At 44.8% G+C, this 20,145-nt stretch overlaps 1 protein-coding gene and 1 long non-coding RNA gene across 22 annotated transcripts in view; one reads left to right on the plus strand and one right to left on the minus strand.

Moving 5' to 3' along the window:
• The window catches only part of WNK3 (WNK lysine deficient protein kinase 3), an 85,364-nt gene that overhangs the window by 6,551 nt on the left and 58,668 nt on the right, over positions 1-20,145 (minus strand). For 20 of the 21 annotated variants that reach the window (XM_079959959.1, XM_079959960.1, XM_079959961.1 and 17 more), the window contains 8 exons: positions 17,928-18,062; positions 11,522-12,366; positions 10,568-10,796; positions 10,070-10,185; positions 5,311-5,771; positions 3,024-3,235; positions 2,497-2,598; positions 302-504 (listed from right to left, as the gene is read on the minus strand). In XM_079959959.1, the coding sequence (XP_079816085.1) occupies positions 302-504; positions 2,497-2,598; positions 3,024-3,235; positions 5,311-5,771; positions 10,070-10,185; positions 10,568-10,796; positions 11,522-12,366; positions 17,928-18,062 (2,303 nt within the window). The remainder of the gene's footprint in view (positions 1-301; positions 505-2,496; positions 2,599-3,023; positions 3,236-5,310; positions 5,772-10,069; positions 10,186-10,567; positions 10,797-11,521; positions 12,367-17,927; positions 18,063-20,145) is intronic. The other variant, XM_079959948.1, reaches the window with a different exon arrangement.
• LOC307206794 lies at positions 16,216-17,293 on the plus strand. The gene is made up of 3 exons (XR_013834500.1): positions 16,216-16,602; positions 16,977-17,063; positions 17,231-17,293. It is a non-coding gene; the product is annotated as an uncharacterized lncRNA (long non-coding RNA).

The following is a 20,145-nucleotide window of genomic DNA, read 5'->3' on the forward strand; positions in this document are numbered from 1 at the left end:
TCTTTGGTTTAGATCCACTCCGCTAGTTTTGGAGTGAAGTCTTGGAGATTAAACCTAGGAGCAACCCTCTCTCCTCCCCTCCCTGAAGAGGTGACAATCCTGAGTTCACATGGACTCCAGCTATTACACATAGTGTAATAGCTAGAGAAAAACAGGTGCCTCCCCATAATGCCTGGGTTGTGAAAATGATTAAGTGGGGGTGGGGAGCAAGGTCACCCCCAGCAGGACAACAGCTAAGGTATCTCAGCTTGCACAAGCTCACCCTTGTGAACTTTATTTTATGAAATCCCACCCCCCTCACCTCATATACTTTGCTCCAGCTGTCGGAGTCCAGCCGATGCTTGTTCTGTTTGATCTGGTTGAGACTTGGCTTGATAAGGGAGTTCCCCACCTTTTCTTTTGTCCAGTCGTCCACCAGTTTGTGCAAGTCATCTGTGAACATCCCTTTCTTACTGGCCGTCGTCTGCTGACAAGAAGCAGTGCTGCTGACGATGCAGAGCTGGTCTAAGGGCGTGGGAAATATTTTAAAGCACATTACAGAAAGCAGAAACAATCCGTAAAAATGGGATGTGCCGTTTGGGTCTCTTCCCACAGGGGAGGGTAGCGGCGTAGATTGCGTGGCTGGTGTGGGTACATGTGCCCCGGAGTGGAGTGTGCGTGAACAGAGCCCTCACCCAGCCCACACCACTAATGCCGCTGGAGTGCCCTCCCCCTGCCACCAAGTAGGGCTGCTCTGCGCCCCTGCCACCTGCAGCCCTTGGAGGGCGCAATGCACATATATCCTAAGGGCGCACTCTGCCTTCCAGCTCTGCACCACTTAGCAATGCTGCAGGGCTGGGTGAAGCAGTGGCGTTGCAACAAGGGGGGGCAGTGCGCCCCAGGTGCCATGTCGGGGGGGGGGTGACAAGAAGGCACCCCGCAGGTGCCTCTGCTGCAGCCGCGAGCAGAGGATTCCAGTGTCGGCAGCAAACCGCTATGTACAGCATATGTGCGGCGTCGCATGCATGCGCTGTATGTAACACGTGTAGAGGATCTTCCGTTCGCAACTGCAGCCACAAGCAGAGGATCCCGGCACCGTCCATATGGCCCTGGAGCGGCGGCGCCGACAAACCACTATGTACAGTGTATGTGCGGTGTTGCTATGTGCAGCGCATGCATCGTACATAGTGACGCCGCACATGCACCCTACATAGCGACGCCCTGCCCCAGGTGTCACACGCCTTCGTTCACCCCTGGCGTGAGGAGGATGCAACAGGCATGCACCCCAAACAGGGAAGGGCACCTGTCTGCTGCGTCTTCCTCCCACAGTCCTGCAGCATCACAAAACAGCACTGGGCTGGCAGGACGGTGAGGAGCAAAATGCCCGCCCCAATGCGCCTGAGCTCACTGCCCCTCTGGCCCTGCCCACGTGATGCCACTGGGCGAGGGGAAGAGCGATCATGAGAGGCAGGACCGTGGTGTTGAACTTCAAAAAGTACATATTTCCGTAGCAAAGAAAATCAGATTTGCACTCTGAGTAAGCCTTGCCACTTCAACAGATTTGCATATATAAGCTTATTTTATTTTATCTCCAAATGTAGGTTGCCGGTTACAATTTAGATTTGCTTTTAAATCAATGACAGGAGGAGCAGGGGGAGGGAAAAATGAGGGGATTTAGGTTAGGTGGTCTGGCGATAGTTTAGAGCAGGAAATGGTAGCTGGTTGTGAAAGAGGGAGCTAGGTAGGTCAGTCCTACTCAGTGGTGGGAAGGTTTGCCCACAGGCTCCAGTTTCAGGGCTTCTAAATACATTAAACCTTTAAAGCACATTTCCCCCCCTCAATTAATTCTCACACTGTAGTTTACCCCTCACAGTTACAATTGACAGCAGCCATTAAACAAGCTGAGATTTTTTTGAGAAGAAAAATGTGTTTTAAAGGTTTAGCCTGTGTTACTGCCTTCTTATTTCCCAGATTCTCAGCTTCCCCATTTACACAGCATCAACACTACATTGACAGGATAAGCAGAAACAAGTGAAGTGGAAAGAGATGCATCCCCCAAACACTCGAAGATTGGAAGCCACAGAAGTTTGCAATCTCCTGCAATGCCTCTATAACAGGTACTGAAGTATGTATCCCCTTTCCAAACTCTAGATGTTTACGGCAAATACTGGTGTACCAAAAGCACTATATAAAATATGAATCACCTCTCAGTCATGGCAGCTAGAAACTTGTTTTTACACACTTTCTTTCTTTCTTTCTTTCTTTCTTTCTTTCTTTCTCTCTCTCTCTCTCTCTCTCTCTCTCTCTCTCACACACACACACACACACCCCCCACAATGCTAGCTATCAGATTCTGTTTGCATGGTGAAGTTGCAGAGATGTGAAAATTATTAGTCTGCAAAATATACATCTGTCATCCACAGACCTACAATGGAGTGGTGGTGTCATCTACCAACAGGAAGATATTAAATATAAAGCATTGGCATTTCAGAAGAGAAGAATGGAATGTGCAAATACCTTGGCTAGTCTCTGCTTGTGAACAGCTCTGGTGCAGCAAATGGGCCTGAATGCTCAACTGATAGTCTATCACAGAGGCAGCAGTGGTAGCACAACAGCATTCTGTAAGGCGAAGGAAAGTTGGGGGGGAGGCACATGATTAGAGGTAACAAAACTATGGGGTGGGAATGGAGAAGATGACAAATGAATGGATCTGTATCCAAGGGATTTGGGCACCCAACTTGTGACACTTGTCAAGAGATTTTTGAAAAGTTCAGCTCACCAGGGCAAAACATAACAAAGGAAAGTGGCAATGGGGAAGCTCTCTAGACTTCTACTACATCACGTGTAATGAGTCAACAAGGAAATAATATAGAATTCCCATGGCAAAGAATGCAAAGTGGAAAGGAAAACTTATTTTGTGAACCGGACTCCTTCATGCATTCGTGAACTTCAGACTTTTCTTCTACATTAAGGAACCCTTCAGCTTTGACAATTCCCTACACCGGCACCCATATTCTGAACCACCTCCCACTCCCATCTCTTACCGGGAGCAACGATGCCATTGTCAACATGCGACAGAGACTGTGGCCTGCTACGCAGCTTGCTTTTGAAAGACTTGGGCCGGCGTGGAGATGACAGTTGCAGGGAGACGTCAGAGGATTCTGACCTGCTATCTTTGATGGAACGCAGTCGCTCATACAACTCCTGCAGCTCCCTGTTCTGTTGAGCCTGAAGGTTCACTACCTCCTGAATGTGTCTACACAGAAGAGGAAGAGAACAAAGCCTTAAGACAAAGCCAAGCCCTGGCTTACTCAATACCCACCTCAGCAGCCACTAGATGCAGGCAAAGAGTGATGGACCAGCTGTGAGACTTTCAGCCCAGGGAACAGGCAGAGACTTTTTTGTGCCAAGGCTCAGGGTTAGGAGCTCGTTTACCTTCTCCTCACTCACATGGGTTGCTGTGGGAGAGGAGGGCCAAAAGGACTCCTCCCAATTGGCTCAGCAGTTCCTAAGTCTGCCCCCCCCCATTTGTAGCATTGGATTGTACTTTTTATTGAGACCTGGAACACACAGCATGTGTAACTTAAGCTGCTCCACAGGCGAGAGGTTTCTCCTGCAGCCCATGTGTTCCTGGTATAAATGACTATGGACTCAGCTAGACCGGTAAAGAAAAAGCATTTTATATGTGTTGTATATGCAATCTGACACAGTGACACCAGATGGCGCTGTGGAGTCCTGTCTTTCCCTACCGGATTTCCCTGTATGAGCTTGCAACGTGTTTAACTGAATCGCTTCTTTGACGTGTCTCAATCCAGCATATGTCTTGAAACTGAGGGAAGCAAATGTCCCATAAGGTATCTGCTTCCTGTTTGCTGCAATGGCTAAATAGTTAGGGAACTGTTCTGTGGCGTCTCCAGTGTGGGTTCATGTGCACGAGCTCCCTGTCTTTTGCCTCTGCGATGACTACTGCTGGCTCAGGCATACTAAAAGTGCATGGGAGTCATATTCCCCTTGTTGGGGCATGCTCTTGCATCTCTCGTTTCCCAACCATGTTCCCTACACTGTGAGTTACTGGAGGCTGCTGCTGTCAATGTGTGGCTGTGGCTCCTCTTGGGCCTATCCTCTCCTTCCCTTTCCCCAAGTGGCAAAATGCTCTTTTTCTCCTTTGGTGGCCTTGAATTCTCGTCCCTTTGCAAGCATTCTCCCAAGGCAGCAGTTTGGATGTTGTGTTATATGGCTTCTCTTTCCTTTCTTTTGTGTTGTGAAGAAAAACAGTACTTGTCAGCAGTGTGCAGTGTAAGAGGAACTGGACTCGTCTGTTCAGGGATGCCTGCGGCTCTTGGCCACTCACACAGCAGAAGGTGCTGGGACATCATTGTATATTTGTATTGTATTGTATATTTGGCAGACTGCATGCTGCGGGTGTGGCACGGGTGCAGCAGGGGTGCCTCTATGTCAGCATAAGTCAGTTGGCTCTGTCTGGTGGCCATAGGGCATTTTTGCCACATTGGCCACAATTAAATGTTCAAGTGCAGGTGGCGTTGCCATGGCTGCTGGGGGTGGAGCTGCTGCTGCTCCACCCTACTCTTTTCAGAGCCATGTGTCCCCCACCCACCTTCTGTGACGGGCAAGGGTTGGATATGGCAAATGTTGTGCCAGTTTAGTGGCAGCTTCCCTGTCTCCCTAGGGTACTAGAGGATAAGGTTGCTCTGCCCTACTTCTACTTAATTTATCGCACGTCTATCGTAAGGGCTGCAGTGTTTAATAGATTCACCTAGACTGATGTATTAATTAACTTTTTTGCTTGATTAAAAAGCTGCCCTTTGCTAACCAGGCAAAATATTTTGTAAGGTAATTATTTGTAAGGTAAGTACTTACAACTCTGTGGCTGAAAGTTCCTTCTTAGAAGAGGCAATGCTCCTTCTCTCACCCAGAAGGGAAGGCCACTTCTAAGATTAAGACTACTATGATGCAATTATACATAATCTAAAAAGAAGAAGAAATAACGACTCCCCCCTTCAGAATTAGTTTCCTTCATATGAAAATTTATGTAGATTCAGTTACATTGATTGGTTGTATGACAGATCACCTGAGAATTCCTTCATCAAATGGCCATCCAATCTGGCTTGCTAAATAGTGGCAGAATCATCTGGAAATAGCAGACCCAGACTTACCGAAGCTTTGTGATATTATCTAACTTCAAAATCAAAAAATGAATGTAATGGAGCACAAAGAAAATCTTACTCTGCTCCACCCTTTCCACATTTCAGTCCCTTGTTATAATGAGAACCTTGATGAATATGTTACAAGGCCCCATTTTAGTGCCCTTACTTCTCCCGCAAACGCTGCAGCTCCACCTTCAGGTCCTCATCTTCAATCTCAGACTCATCATCGCTGCTCATTGGGGAAGAGGGGGAGTAAAAGAGTGAACTGCGCCTCTTTACGTGGGTGCCATCCCTCTCCTCTTGCGACTGCTGGCTTCGCTCCCAGCCCTCCAGGCTACCACCCATGGGGGCAGAAAGTTCACTGTCAGAGCTAGGCTGCTTCCGCACAAAACTGCCTTTGGCCCATGGCTCTGAGAAGGACTGCATCCTGCTAGCGATAGCAGACTTCTCCTCCAGGTCCCGCTGCTCAGGGGTGGTAGGGGATGCATCTGTTTCACCCATGGCACCAGCCAACATAGCAATTTCTCCTTTTCTGGGAGCCTCTTCTTCTGGACCAGGTTCTGAGGAAGGAGGCATCTCACAAGGTTCACTATCTGAACCACCTGAAGCCTGTGGCACTGTGATGACCTGAAGCATACACAGAGAAAGAGAGAGGCAGAGAGAGAACGTCAGCTGAGTAGGTTCCCTTTCATAGAAAAGTTGGCCTAGTGTGGGGCAGAAAAATGGGCAGGATTTGGTCCCCAAGGAATATTTTTTTACAACTTCAAGCCCAGGCGGCAGCTCCCACTTTGGTGTCTTCAACATGACACACTTGTACTACTGGGCCTCAGATTGTAGTTAAGAGTCGACGAGGAATGAGCAGGGGTTGCAAAGAGCCAGGATTCCTGGGGTTTCATTTCCTTAGTTGGATTTTTAACCTACTTTATCTCCAAATGCTTAACCCGGGAACAAGATACATTTATAACAATATCATTTAAAATAGATTTAAAATATGAAATATTAAAAATATTGCATATATTTTTTTAAAATGTTCAACCACACCTTGCACAGATAAAAAGGTTTTATGTATGTTAGCTACTAAATGCACACAAAAGCTTTGACTTACATGACCTAAATAGGAGAGCAAATTCTTATCTTCCATTCAGAAAAAGGGGGAAACAGTGTATCATGTCATGCCAAGAGAGACCTGGACTACAGGGACATAAATGTCAGCTGACCCTACTGCTAAAAAGACCACACCAAACAAAGAATAAACTCCCCTCACCCCATGTATTAAATATCTATGAAGAGAGGACTTCAAAGAGAAAATACCAGATACACTAAGAAAACTGTCAATAATCAGCTTCATAGATTTCTTTAAAAACTACTTTGAATTAATATGCATTAATATGCCTTGCAAAGGCCTGCTAGGAGATCCTATAGCAACTGCAGCAAAACTATCCACAGTCAAGACAAAACTGAGTGGTTTTATAAGGACTGCAATACATTGATGGGGGAACAGAGAGAGTGAGAGACAGACAGGGGGAAAACGTACAGCAATTTAAAGCACAGGGAGCTACATGATACAGACCTACATACGGTTCACCAGGAAAGATACACTATAAGAATGCAAAGTACTTAGAGTGCATGAAGAATTACTGCAGAGAGATGGAGCAACAGACACAGCCCTTTTCATTATCTGAAAAGAACCCATAGGTACTGGTAACTATTCTTTCAGACAATTTTTTACTAAGAACTGTTTATCATAGAGAGTCCCCTCTAGTATTAGGACAACACTCCCTTGACCCATCTGGTCAAGCATCATGCCACCTCTGAAACCGCTTGTTGCAGGATTTTCTCTAGTCACTGCAGGTAGGCAGACAGCTCCTCTCATCACCTTTGCATGTTGCTATGAAATCTATAGATAAGTTCCTCAGCACTTTTCATACTCCCAAATGTAGGTTCCAAAGCTTCTAAATATTCATGTACCCTGATTTGGGGGGTTACCTCTCTGGTAGGCTGAGTATGATACCTGTTGCAAGCCACACATATTGCAAGAACACAGCTCAAGGCTCAGGGGAAGCTGACTGTAGCAGACACACTTACTGATAGCAGAGAGTCACAACAGGCAAGTCAGGGGTTTTTCAGGACCCTGGACAGAGCACCACAGATGGTGCTGGCTCGTGTGCTCGCATTTACACACAAGGAGAACTGTTGCCTCAGCAGAGTGCAGAGGCTGGCTGATCTGGTATTGTTCACACTCCCTCTGAGGAACAGCCAGTGTTCTCAAAAGGCCACTGCCCAATTCTGCAGCCTTTGCCTCCTACATTATGCAACAGTGAGGACTGTACTGGGCATGTGTCATCTGAGTCCAAGGAGTCTGGCAAGGTTGTAGAGTGGGAAATGATCCCACCCCAAGCAGTGCCCCCACCTCCTTTATGACTTCCTTTGAGCCTAAGGGTGACTGAGGCCAGAGAATGTGAAGAACACCTCCTTTTTAAATCTCTAGTACAGTGCTGTAACATGCTTGATTCATGCGTGAAGATTGTTCCTCCCCAATCCCTGGGTAACATGTACACAGAGGACCCTCAGTTTTCAGTAAGGAATAGCTTCAGGAAGGTTTTAGCATCCTCCCCAATATCTTCCCCACAATATGTATCATTGTAGCACTGGGAGCACGGGTTTCAAAGTAAAAACTGCCAGACCGTAGCTGCAAAGGTATTCTCCTGTTGCTCTAGAAAGTATACAAGGTTTTTCTTCCCAGTAACTACATTTTGTATTCAATATACTTTTTATGACTGCTAAGTGTCCAGACTCAGTTTGGTGTATACACAATTGTCCCGCAGGGTGTGCCATTCAGGCAATGTGCCTTCCCACCTAAAGAGCAACCAACTCAACCTTGCATAATCCCCCCCCCCTACATCCTCATCAAAGTCTTCAGATCTCTGTTGACCAATGTCTATATGACCCAATGCTTTCTTGGTATCATGACCCCAATCCCAGGCTCTTGCACTACACTGAGAAAGATACTGATGAGGAAATAATACATGCTGCTCTACTTAGAGGGGACCTCAGCATCTCTCCCTGGGCTCTTCTGGCCCAACAACGGAGCTCTCAACCTTCCTCAAACAATGAGCCTCCAATAATATTGATATCCCTTCCATGGCACAGGAATCAATGCTTGCAGAATAGGACGAGGCCCTTTAGGTCATCAAGGTAGTTGAGGCCAACTACCTTGCCAGCCTACTTTAGGCTTCAGATGGTCCTAGCTCTCTGCTGAGACACCGCTTTCCAAAACTCAGCCAGAAGGGCTATTGGGGATTTCCCAGGGTCCTGACTGGCTTAGGCAATCTGCCATTCTTTCCTCCCTGCTAGAAAGTTGTAGGAGTTATCTTCATTTACACAACTTTTGGCTCAAGCTGCAACTCAGGAAAATTTGGACCTCAATTTGTCTATTTGGGTAAAGGCTTCCTCCCTCACAGATCTGAGATGTAGTAAAAATAAAAGTATTTAATCCAATTACAAAAAAGAAAGAAGAAAGAAACAACAGCATGAAAAACTGGCTGCTTTGTCAAATAGCCTGTGCACTCTGTTTATGGGGTGACCTTCAATGGAAAACATTGTTCTTTGTAAAATACATGGCTTGCTCCACAGTGATGCTCTGACTGATGTGTGGGTTTGTGGGTGGGGAGATGTTTCTCATATCCACTCAGCAAACTGAACAAGAGTAGATGGAAAGAAAGACCCATGTCAAGTAGGGATTTTAGCTCACTTAGCTCAGCTCAAAGCAGTGATAAAAACTAAGATGACAACAGCTTCTTTACTCTTCATGAATCAGATTAGCAAAGCTTGCAATAGTACCAGCCTCTTCCTTTCAGAAGAGTCAGCTCACAGTCCTTTAAAAGCTCTCACATCTGGAGGGTTTACAGCAAAAGATTAGCTCTGAGCAGCGACCAACTATGTCCCTGGAAAGTTCAGTAAAAATGATCTCTCCTTATTCTAAACAAAATAAAAAAAATCCTTCCAGTAGCACCTTAAAGACCAACTAAGTTAGTTCTTGGTATGAGCTTTCGTGTGCATGCACACTTCTTCAGATACACTGAAACATGTGTATCTGAAGAAGTGTGCATGCACACGAAAGCCCATACCAAGAACTAACTTAGTTGGTCTTTAAGGTGCTACTGGAAGGAATTTTTTTATTTTGTTTTGACTATGGCAGACCAACACGGCTACCTATCTGTAACTGGATCTCCTTATTCTAGTATTTGTTTCTTGCCACTAGGTGGCTCCAATTTGATACCTCCCATTCCCTGAAGTTTTATACCTCCAAGAGTATGAGTTGAGTCACAATATGAAGCTGTGACAAAGATTTGTTTCATAAATGTGAACTATAGATAAACTTGGCAAAAGCTGAAATTGTGATTTTCACAATAAATGAAATAGTGGACTGAACATGCATTATATAACTCATAATTGGCGCATCATAACTTTAGACCAATTATCCAAGCCCTTTACTGCTTTAATGCAACGAACAAGCCACAGCCAGAATGCAAATCTCCAACAAAGCCGTAGTTCAAACTTCAGATTAAATCAAATGCTTTATCTAGTTAAAATAAGATGGCTCAAACCTACACCAGCTGCAAAAAATAAAATAAAAATCCAAATATAGGGAAATGCCAGCAAAACCTGGTCCAGAAGGTATGCCTAATAGTCAACATATCAAAAGAGTTGGTGGGGCAATGGTAAATTTTGCCTTCATTTTGCCTCTGTCACACTCTCCCAGAAGGTTGTCCAGATGGGAATGTGGCCATTAGCCTGAAGACAGTCCCCCACCCTTGAGCTCTTTTGAGCAAAGCAAGGTAGTAATGAAAACAAACAGCGGAAGTAAGACAATCATTGCATGTATATTTGGATTTACATGGTTTTGTGGATTACATTATACGTACCTGAAATCGGCCTCGCTGGAATGATCCAGCCACAGATTGACCGGGTGCTTTATTCTGCACTGTTGCATGCTCAGAGAGAGAAATCCAATCAGGAGCAACATCGCCAGTCATCTCCTCTGTTGTGTAATTTATTTTATTTTTGTCGAAAACGAACACAAAGAAAAAGAACACAGTCAGGCAAAGCTGGGACCCTGATAATACTAAAAAGCAACATTGCATTATAAAAAGAATGATTCTATTATACATGTAGGCTTTTTATTTTATTTTTTGTATCTAAAGACCTACACTTCTATGTGGAATGAAAAAACTGGTTAATCAAACTGGAAAACAAAGTGGTTGTGGGTGAAATGTTACACAAATGAGTAAAGGAGCAAAAATGTATAAATGGAAGAGGCAGGAAATGCTAAAAAAGGGGGGAGAGAGAAAATAAAACAACCATACTTAAATAAATCAAAACAGATGTTACCTAGTCTAGATCCCTGACTGTAAGCACACTACCTTGCCGGACTTTTGATTTCTTGAAAAAGCTGGTCTGCCGTAGCCTGTATGCCCAGCTTTTTAATTTGCGAGTCCAGGATTTCTTGCTAATAGGGTTTTTGAGACTAGGGCAAGTAAAGCTTAGGCCAAAATATCCACCTCCTGCATGCAGGTGCACAGCTCCACCACTTGATGCTGAAGCAGGACAGGCCACAGGGTTCTCAGGAAATGAAGCCTCCGGGGACATCTCCTGAACAAAAGAAGTGGGTGGGGAAGGGACAGAAGAAAGTGGTGTCTGAATAATGGCAAGGGGGAGTCTTGCACTATACAAGTCGAACCTTAAATATTTTAGAGCAGGGGTAGCCAACGTATTGTTGGACTACCAACGCCCATCATCTGGACCACTGGCCATCCTGGCTGGGGTTGGTGGGAGCTGGGAGTCCAACAACATCTGCAGGGCTCCTGGTTAGCTATCTGTTTTAGAGATAGCTTTCTTGCTGAGGGTTGCACATTCAAATCTCCAAGCTCAATGAAGTGCCTATTTTTAAAAAAGATCAATTTGTCAGGTTAAAATAGCCAATGACAGGTTAGGAAGTTATATGTAACTGCTCAACAATTTTACAATGCCTTTCTCCAAATAGGACATTTCCAATTCTCAGCCCAAGTAGGGCCTAGTAAAGTTCAGTTCTGTATTAATATAGGCAAACTGTTGCTGTAAAAATATCATCTAACTCCCACCCTGTGCCTCTCCCAGCACTGGTAACTCCCAGATACCAGATATTCATCAAGCACTCTAATAAAACTGATCCAGGACAAAATGTTGGGATAGTATGCCTGAAAAGGAAACTTACCTCTCACTTGCCAGCACCCATTAAGCTAGCAAATGGGTTTGTACAGCCATCTAGCATAGCTATAGATTTCTTGTTGCAGGAAGAAAAGATTTCAACCCCAGCCAATCTCCCTGCCAGTACTCACATGCGTACAGAGATCACCGGGAGCAGAGGTGATAGCACTGGGCTCCCTCATCAGCACTCGCAAACTGTCTGGATGACTTGCAGATGGGATCAGCATAGCCTGGGGGGCTGAAAGCTTGGAGGGGCTTTGCTGGGTCTCTTGGGGGGAGTCTGGTGCATCAAGAACTGGGCCAGGAAGAGTTTCTTCAGCAGACGAGGAAAATGGAGACTCCACGGCACTTTGTGTGTCTTTCTGGCTCTCAGGGGAAGTGCCCGACAAGCTGTGTTCCTGATACAGAAGCGTCCGCAGCTTCTCATCCAGAGTTTTGATGTTGTTGTCGACAAAGTCCATCTTAGGGGGGCCCTCACTGTCTGACTCCAGAGTGGATGCGAAGGGGGCGCCTTCTTGTCCTGGGGTCTGAGCCAAAGCACTGGCCTGTTCTGTGCTCATGGCGTTATCTGCTTCCTCAGTGGTTGGGATGTGGCAGGTGGCTGGTCTGGGCACAAAGGCCTCCGTGGGCATACTTTGCTCCGCAGTGCCAGATGTTGGATGGGGTGTATATGAAGATAAGTGAGTTTCGTCAGCCTGGGTCTCTGCCTCTAAAGACTCTGGCCAAGCAGAAGAATCGGAAGCAGTAACATCATAATTGTCACCAGCAGTGGCAGACAGCAGCTTATCCATGCTGCCTTCCACTTGGTGAGGAATTGCTGACTGCTCAGTTTCCGATGTTTGGGGTTCAGATACCATACTGTCACTTAGCTCATTTGAGCTGGAAGAGGGGATCGTTCTGTGCTGGCTGCTGAGATTTTCCACAGCCTGTGGACAATCCTGGGGGTGATCTTCTTTGCTACTCTCCTTTATATGGTCTGAAAACACAAAGAGATAAAACTGTTGACAAATAACACCCTAGGGAAAGCTATGTTGCAGTATGGCCCTTTAGAACAGGCTTTCTCAACCTCTGCCCTCCAGATGTTTTTGGCCTACAACTCCCATGATCCCTAGGTAGCAGGACCAGTGGCCAGGGATGATGGGAATTGTAGTCTCAAAACATCTGGAGGGCCGAGATTGAGGAAGCCTGCTTTAGAAGGACAAAACCCCTGTTAACTGCAGAGAGTGTCCCTTCTAAAACTTGCAATTCAAGATGGGATAGTTCTCAAAATTATGACTTTAAAAACCAGGGTTGCTGGCTTTAGAGAAGGGGTGTGTAACTTAGGCCAGGGGGCAAATTTGGCCTTCCTATTCAGCCCATGGGGCTCTCCACAGGTCACACCCCTTTCCACCTCAATGGTGCCTTCCTTGACTGCTTTTGCTTGGCTGGATTATGTCCTTGGAATTGTGATAATGCCTATTGCTTGCCTGGAAGGAGAGAGGTGTGAACACATGTGTGCAGAAACCTCTGCTTTTTGCCTGGCTGGAATGCAGCCTACTGTAAGAATCGCATCTGTTGCTCTGCCCATTTTTGCCTCTCACTTCCCTGCCTCCTCTCTTTGCCCACACCCACCATATGGCACCGGGAAGATTGCTCACGAGGAAATGCCTTGAGCTGAAAGGTTTCCCACCTCTGCTTCAGAAACAGCTCAGAAAAACAAGCCCAACATATTTGCAGCAGAACAAGCTTTTAGGCTATAATAAAATAAATTCCATAGTATTTTTTATAAAGGAGTGTAATGTATATGATTATATAAATATAACAAGCTCAAGGTGATGTATGTGTCCTATGAGGGCAGTCACTATTGTAATTCCGTATTCATCTTGAACACTCCTATGCCACTTTTTACAAAAGCCTCATAATACTTTTCATAAATATAGAAAGACAGTAAAGTTGTGAAAACAGCAGGAAAAAAGTGAGCACAAGATAAAATTACCAGTCAAGACAAAACAAAAACATTGGGGCAACTAAAACCTTCAGTCAATTAACAAAGTCTTCACCTGGCACAGTAAGACTGTATTTTTTTAATAATAAAAAATAAGACAACTGCATGACCACAATAACTGTGAGCACACTTCATTCCACACATTATTTCTTATCTCTGTTTAAACCTGATCTGATCCATGCACTGCTCTCCCCCATGAAGTATGCATGGGTCTTTCATTAATGATTTTAAAGGAACATTAAAGGTATGTTTTTTTAAATCAATCTATAACATTTTATTTTAGTGATATTTTACTGCTATTTTTTTAAAGTGTAATGTAGATTTTAAATTATTCCTTTATGTTTTATACAACTGTCTTTGCATACTGCTTTGTGAGGGAACGTGCCTTGAAAAACAGATTTTTAAAAAAGAAAAGAAATAAACCTGATTTCTGGTTAGAAAAGTATAGTGCTTTTTCAGTGCTTACTGTGAAGGTACTTTCTTGTTTGGGGTAAACAATGCACCCTTCTATGAGGCAGGGAGCACGTGACTAACTTTGTTGCTGCATTGGATGCTGATTATTATTATTATTATTATTATTATTACCCTACCTTTCCCCTAATGGGACTCAAGGTGGCTTACATATAAAAACAAGACTCACTAAAACCATAGAAAAAACTATCATTAAAATAAAAAACAAACATCATAAGAAATAAAATTATATTCATATCATATATAATCTATTAAAATGATGCTTGCTCCAGTTGCATCCCATGGCCAAGTTGAGACAGAGTCAAAGAAGGAAAAGGCAAAACACAGGAAGAGAGAGGTAAGAGATGACTCAGCACAGACTGGAGGTAACTGCAGATGAATGTGTGTGCCAAGACACACTGGTCAACAGGAGCTCCATGTTCCTTTCTCAACCTGAAGAGGCATCCAACAGGAATGGGATATGCCTAAGCTACTCTGAGGGACGCGGGTGGCACTGTGGTCCAAACCACTGAGCCTCCTGGGCTTGCTGATCAGAAGGTCGGCGGTTCGAATCCCCACAACAGGGTGAGCTCCCGTTGTTCGGTCCCAGCTCCTGCCAACCTAGCAGTTCAAAAGCACACCAAAAAATGTGCTTCCCGCTCCGGTGGGAAGGTAAATGGTGTTTCCATATGCTGCTCTGGTTTCAGTGTTCCCTTGCGCCAGAAGCGGCTTAGTCATGCTGGCCACATGACCCGGAAAAACTGTCTGCAGACAAACAGCAGCTCCCCTGGCCAGTAAAGCGAGATGAGAGCCGCAACCCCAGAGTTGTCTGCGACTGGACTTAACTGTCAGGGGTCCTTTACCTTTTCAAGCTACTCTGATTCTAGGGAGGGAATTTAAGATAAACCAGTGGGAGTAACAATGATGAAGAATATGCTGGAACATGCTGTCAAATGTCACCTCTACGGAGGCAAAGGGAAAGGGAGGAGGAGGCTCCCACATGACCACTTACATGCCATCAGCAACTGAAGGGGCAAGCATGGCTGCTGATGTTGCTGGTGCTGCTCTTGTGGAGTGTGTGCCATGACATTTTTGTGATGTAGGGAGGTGCTGAGCCAGATAGGTCAAGACCATGGAGGCTTTAGGCCATCTCACTAATATGGTGGGTGAAGTCTTTTTCCCCTAGGGACCTGGGGATTAAAGAATACAAATGGGGAGTCTGTTTGATGGAAGGCTTGAGTGCGTCTGGGACAAGTCTTTAGAACCCTGTAGACTAAGCCTGTGACAGGGGATAGGGAGGCTGGGGCAAAAGAAGGGCAAGATCAGTTGTTCTGTTTGGTGGAAAGCAGAGTTCGTTTTTGGAAAGAAGGCTGTGGCACAGATTTATTCTACCCTCGTGAAAAGGTCACAAGATGTGCCAGGGCTCCCAGCTCTGAAACCTCATGGACTAAGATTATGGCCACTAGGAAGGACACACTTTGGGATAACAATGATAAAAATGTGGTGGTCTGGAGGACTGCCTTTCAACTCAAGGAACTTGTGTGCTCCTGTGGCCATGAAGAAACAGGCCTCTGAGAAATCAGTGCTTGTGTGGATGTTTGCCAGGGTTCTGACGTTCTTCCCAGAGAGTCTGGATGACAGGGGTGAGGTCTGTCATTGCTGGGAGGAAAATTAGCCTTTCCACTCTGTCCCTAAGCAATAAAGTGGGTGTTCCACTGTGTTACTAAGCAGTAAAGTCTTCCGGACAGGTCAGATGGTTTTGGGGGAGCTTATCTATGGAGCTGTAGTTCTGTAAAGGCCAGAGTAACTAGGAAGTGTAGATGAGCCCTGTCTTGGGGTGAAGAGCTGAGAAAAGGCTATCTTAGGGATGCCATATGTCCAGAATACTGTGGGCAAAAGCAGTGTCTGGACAGAAATTGGCAAGATGTCCCAGAAAATCCGGACATATGGCAAGCCATGTCAGAAGTGCCGTTTTTGCCAATTTTCATAAATAATTATTCAAAATAGCTCAAAAATGGCAATTATTTTTGCTGTTTTGCAAGAAAAGCTCAACAACTCTGATGCCCACCCCCAAGAAGCTCAACAACTTTTTGTCTGGATGTTCACTTTTTGAAATATGGCAACCCTAGGCTATATATGTAAGCCCTGAAGCAGGAGGTGGTATCTACTGAAATATCCACCAGCATGTCAGTGCACTTGTACCTAGCTTTACCTACTCTTCTCTCCCTGTGTGTACCCTGCGCGCTTCCCAAATCAGCTCCAGGGGATTGAAAGAAACCCCATAACAGATTTAGGAGGTCCAGGGCATGCAGGGAGAGAAGTTTCATTGTGCAGTCAAAAGTCCTTACACTGACAGAAGTTGAGAACCGAGCTATTTGTAGCCAAGGCCACCTAACCACCAGAACTGTTGTCTTGCTTTTTGTAGCTGGTGCCAGGGCTGTCTGATGGAGGAATTGTGAGGTCTAGTGGAGAAATGGGAACTAGACTACACTAGCTTAGGAATTCTATACAGCCTTGGTCAAAGGAGGTCCTATTGGGCTGAAAAGAGTAAGGTTGCTTCCTTTTCGTATGTGTGCCAAGGGTCTCTTTTTTATCTTTTTTATCTACAAGGTGCACTTTGAGCAGCTCTTGACTAAATAGACAAGTCCCTCTGAAGTGGGCTGCTCACTGATTTGACCAGGAAGCTCAAGACCTTCTAGCTACTGTGAATGCTACAATGATCCTTGAAGAAGGCTAAACAGCACCTAGGTTGACATTGGAATGAATGCTGATTCCGTAGTAAGTCTGACCAATACCCTCTGATGGGTATTGTTGTCTCGATCCTTATTTTGCAGTCTATCCTCCAGCCAAAGAATCGTAGCTATAGCAGAATTTAAAGAGGTAAAGACAGCAGCCAGGACAGGAGCCTCATGGGACTTTTTAAAGAAACGTGGTCTGCCTTCTTTCCACTTTTTTCTCAGGAAAATGTGTCATTGTGCCTAGGGGGGATTGAGTCCAATAAAAGGACTTCCACTGCAGCAACCACAACTGAGACTTTTAACTGTTCCATTGCCTGAGGGGAAACAGTATACAATCCTCTGAGCTAGTCTGGTGGCTTTTTGTTTGGTTGGCTTGGTGTTCATTTCAACTAATTTTTTTTTTTTTTTACAAAGCGGATGGAAAGGGTACTTCTTTGGAGACTGATCTGGTCTCCAAGGAGACAAACGCTGCCTGGGATGTCGGCTGAGCTGGCTCAGGAGGTGACAGTTGCAAATCTACAGGTGATTTAGCTCTTGCTAATAAAGGTCTCAGTGGGAGGCTCCGTAGTAGCTGCAGTGGGCTTCTTTTTAATTGTTTCTTCCTTAACTAGCCTAATATGTTGCATTTTTTTTTCTTTCTTTCTTGCTGGCTTTCTGCCCACCTGAAGGAGCGATAAAGGATGAAGGGAAAGTCAATAAAAAGAGATTGATAAAGATTTTTTTAAAAGAAGGAGGAGGAGGAGGAGGAGGAGGAAGTGGGTAGCACAGGGACATCTGTTTGGGAGGAGCACAAAGAAGGGAACAATGAAGCAATGGGTGAAGGCAGGGAATCAACTGGGGAGGAGTCAGGAGCATTGGATGCCGTAAGGAAGTTTGTCATATGTTACACATAAGAAAAACCCTACTGGATCAGGACCAAAGGCATCCTGTTCCAGCATCTTGTTCTCACAGTAGCTAATGAGATGCCGATGGGAAGTCCACAAGTAGAACATGAGTGCAACAGCACTTTTACTCTTGTGTTCCCCAGCAACTGGTATTTTTGGTCCCTTCCAACTCTGCCATTCTGTGATTCTATTATTCTATGACCATGCTTTCTGTACTAGACAGGAGTTGCTATGCCAAGGGATAGAGAATGACTTCTTGCCTTCAAGGGAAGGGAATTCTTCCTCACAAAGAGATTTCTGATCTTCAGCAGCATTAAAGACTTAAACCTGGAAACTTCCACTCTGAAACTCTGAGCCATTCTTACTTGAGACACAAAGCCTGAACTCAGTGCTGGCTACAGTTCCGAAACTGTACGGATGCTACACTTTACCACAAACAAGTCAAAATTGAGTCAGGCTTTCTACAGCATCACATGTTCACCTGTTATCTGACACCCCGGGGCAGCTGTAGTTGACTGTAGAAGAGTGCAAGGTGTCTGGGTTTCTCTGTTCCTTATTGTTTGATTGATGCAAAATCTCCAGCGGCCAACAGGGGATGACTGAGGAGCGGATTCACCTGTGATGAAAGAAAGAAGTACAGGAGATGATCATTCCTCTACCATCTTTCAGGTGCATAACAAGTAAACAAAATCAAGATGTGCTTAAACAGGACTATGAGAACATCACTGCTGCTGTGAGCAGAAGCCTTAGGAACAACAAGGCCTAGCAGTCAGGATTCTGGAATTGGCCTTAAGGCACCAAGGCTGCAATTCTAATAGACTAAAGGAGGAGTAAACTCAGTTGATCAGAGTGGGATTGTTGCCATGGAGCCATGTGATCTGACTTTCTCCGGTTTCCTTGGATCAGTGTACTTGCACAGAAAAAAATGAATGCTGCCGGTGAAGCCATCCTTCCTTGGCTTTGCCCGAGTTCTGCTGCTTTCCCCTTTATTTATAGGGACTGCTAAAGCTTTCCAGACTTTTCATGTTGCTGACACTTTTTTTTTTTTTTAACATGCACGATTTCACAACGCAGTAATTCAGTTTTACTAGCAAACCAGAAGTTAAACTAACCCCTTTGCAGCCCTGGGAGGAGCGTGGGGAGCATTTGTGCGACACACCGACACACGGCAGCCGACACACTAACGTGGCATGACACACAGTTTGGAAAGCTCTGCTTTAGAGTCTGCACTGTGCCCTGCATGTACCTCCTTTCCCATCCCTGTCTTTACTAAAGCCAGTGTGGAAATTAGAATGTCAGACTAGGGTCTGAGAGACCAGGCCTCAAATCCCCACATGGCCATGAAGATCACTGGGTAACCTTGGGCCAGTCGCTGCCTCTCATCCTAACCTACCTCACAGGGTTGTTGTGGGGGTTAAATGAGGAGGGGGAGAGCTATGTATGCCATGTTGAGCTCCTTGGAGAAAAGATGGGATATACCATATTTTTCCATCTATAAAACACCCCCATGCATAAGACTATTTTGGGGGACTCAGACTTAAGAAAATGTGGGGAGATGGCCCTGTGTATAAAATGCCCCCTAATTTTTGACATGTTTTTAGGGGAAAAAACCTAGTCTTATACTTGGAAAAATACGGTAAATGCAATAAATAAAGTCAGGATCAGGCATGCATTGGTGCACTTGTTGCAGGTTTTTCCATGTCACATTGCTCAGACGACAACAGGAATATTCTGTTACACTACTATTTCTCACAAACAGTCCCACCAAATTACCAGAAACTAGCCCATGACTCTAGGCTGCAAGTTAAGAAGCTTAAATCATTTAACAAGAACATATGAATCAAATATTATCCATAAAATAATAGGGCCATTATCCAGTTTCAGTAGATTTACTTTTAATCCAGTATTTCCTTCTGGCTCAAGAAGAGAGGACTCTCTAATTTGGACCTGGGTGGCATTGTACATCTCATTTTTATCATAGTGCTTACTCTGCTTATATCATACTGTATTAAAGAACATTTGCTGGTATGAGACAAAAACCTGTAACACTCTGCCATTAGGAACAGTATCTACATTTATTGCTTGAGCACTGTTTGCTGCCTTGAACACCATTTGGTGGGATACAAATTTAACAAACAAGTAACTGTAATATGTACCTCTTATTAGTAGTCCAAATAAACATTTATCAATGTGTTCAGCACAATAACTTCAGGCTTACCCAGGGTCTAAACATGCTTGATTTAAATATATATACATATATATATATATATATATATATATATATATATATACACATATCTTTGAACAGCTGATCCCTATACTATATCACAGTCTGCTTTTGAAAGGTTCTCCTCAGTTTCAGAATTGCTCCGACATGCGGTAAGGAAGACTCCTCTTTCAGAAACACACCCAAAGTTCCCCTTAATTGCACGGAACGATGGTTTGTTGGATCCTGGCCAAAGTGTTCCAGTCCTCCAGGGACACAAAAATATATGTGCACTGGAGCAGGAAGAAATAACAAATCAAGAGCAGACAGATGCTCAACTAGTGGGTAAAAAACAAACATACCACTGGCATTGTTCTGTTGATACAAAGGTCATACCAAAATCAGAGAAAAAGAGATCATTCAGTGTTAATGGAACAAAGAGTAGCCAAGCAAAATGTTGGCCTCTTCTGATGTGCTTGAAAAGTAGTCCATC

Source organism: Podarcis cretensis (genome assembly GCF_951804945.1).
Source record: "Podarcis cretensis genome assembly, chromosome: 17".
NCBI lineage: Eukaryota > Metazoa > Chordata > Lepidosauria > Squamata > Lacertidae > Podarcis > Podarcis cretensis.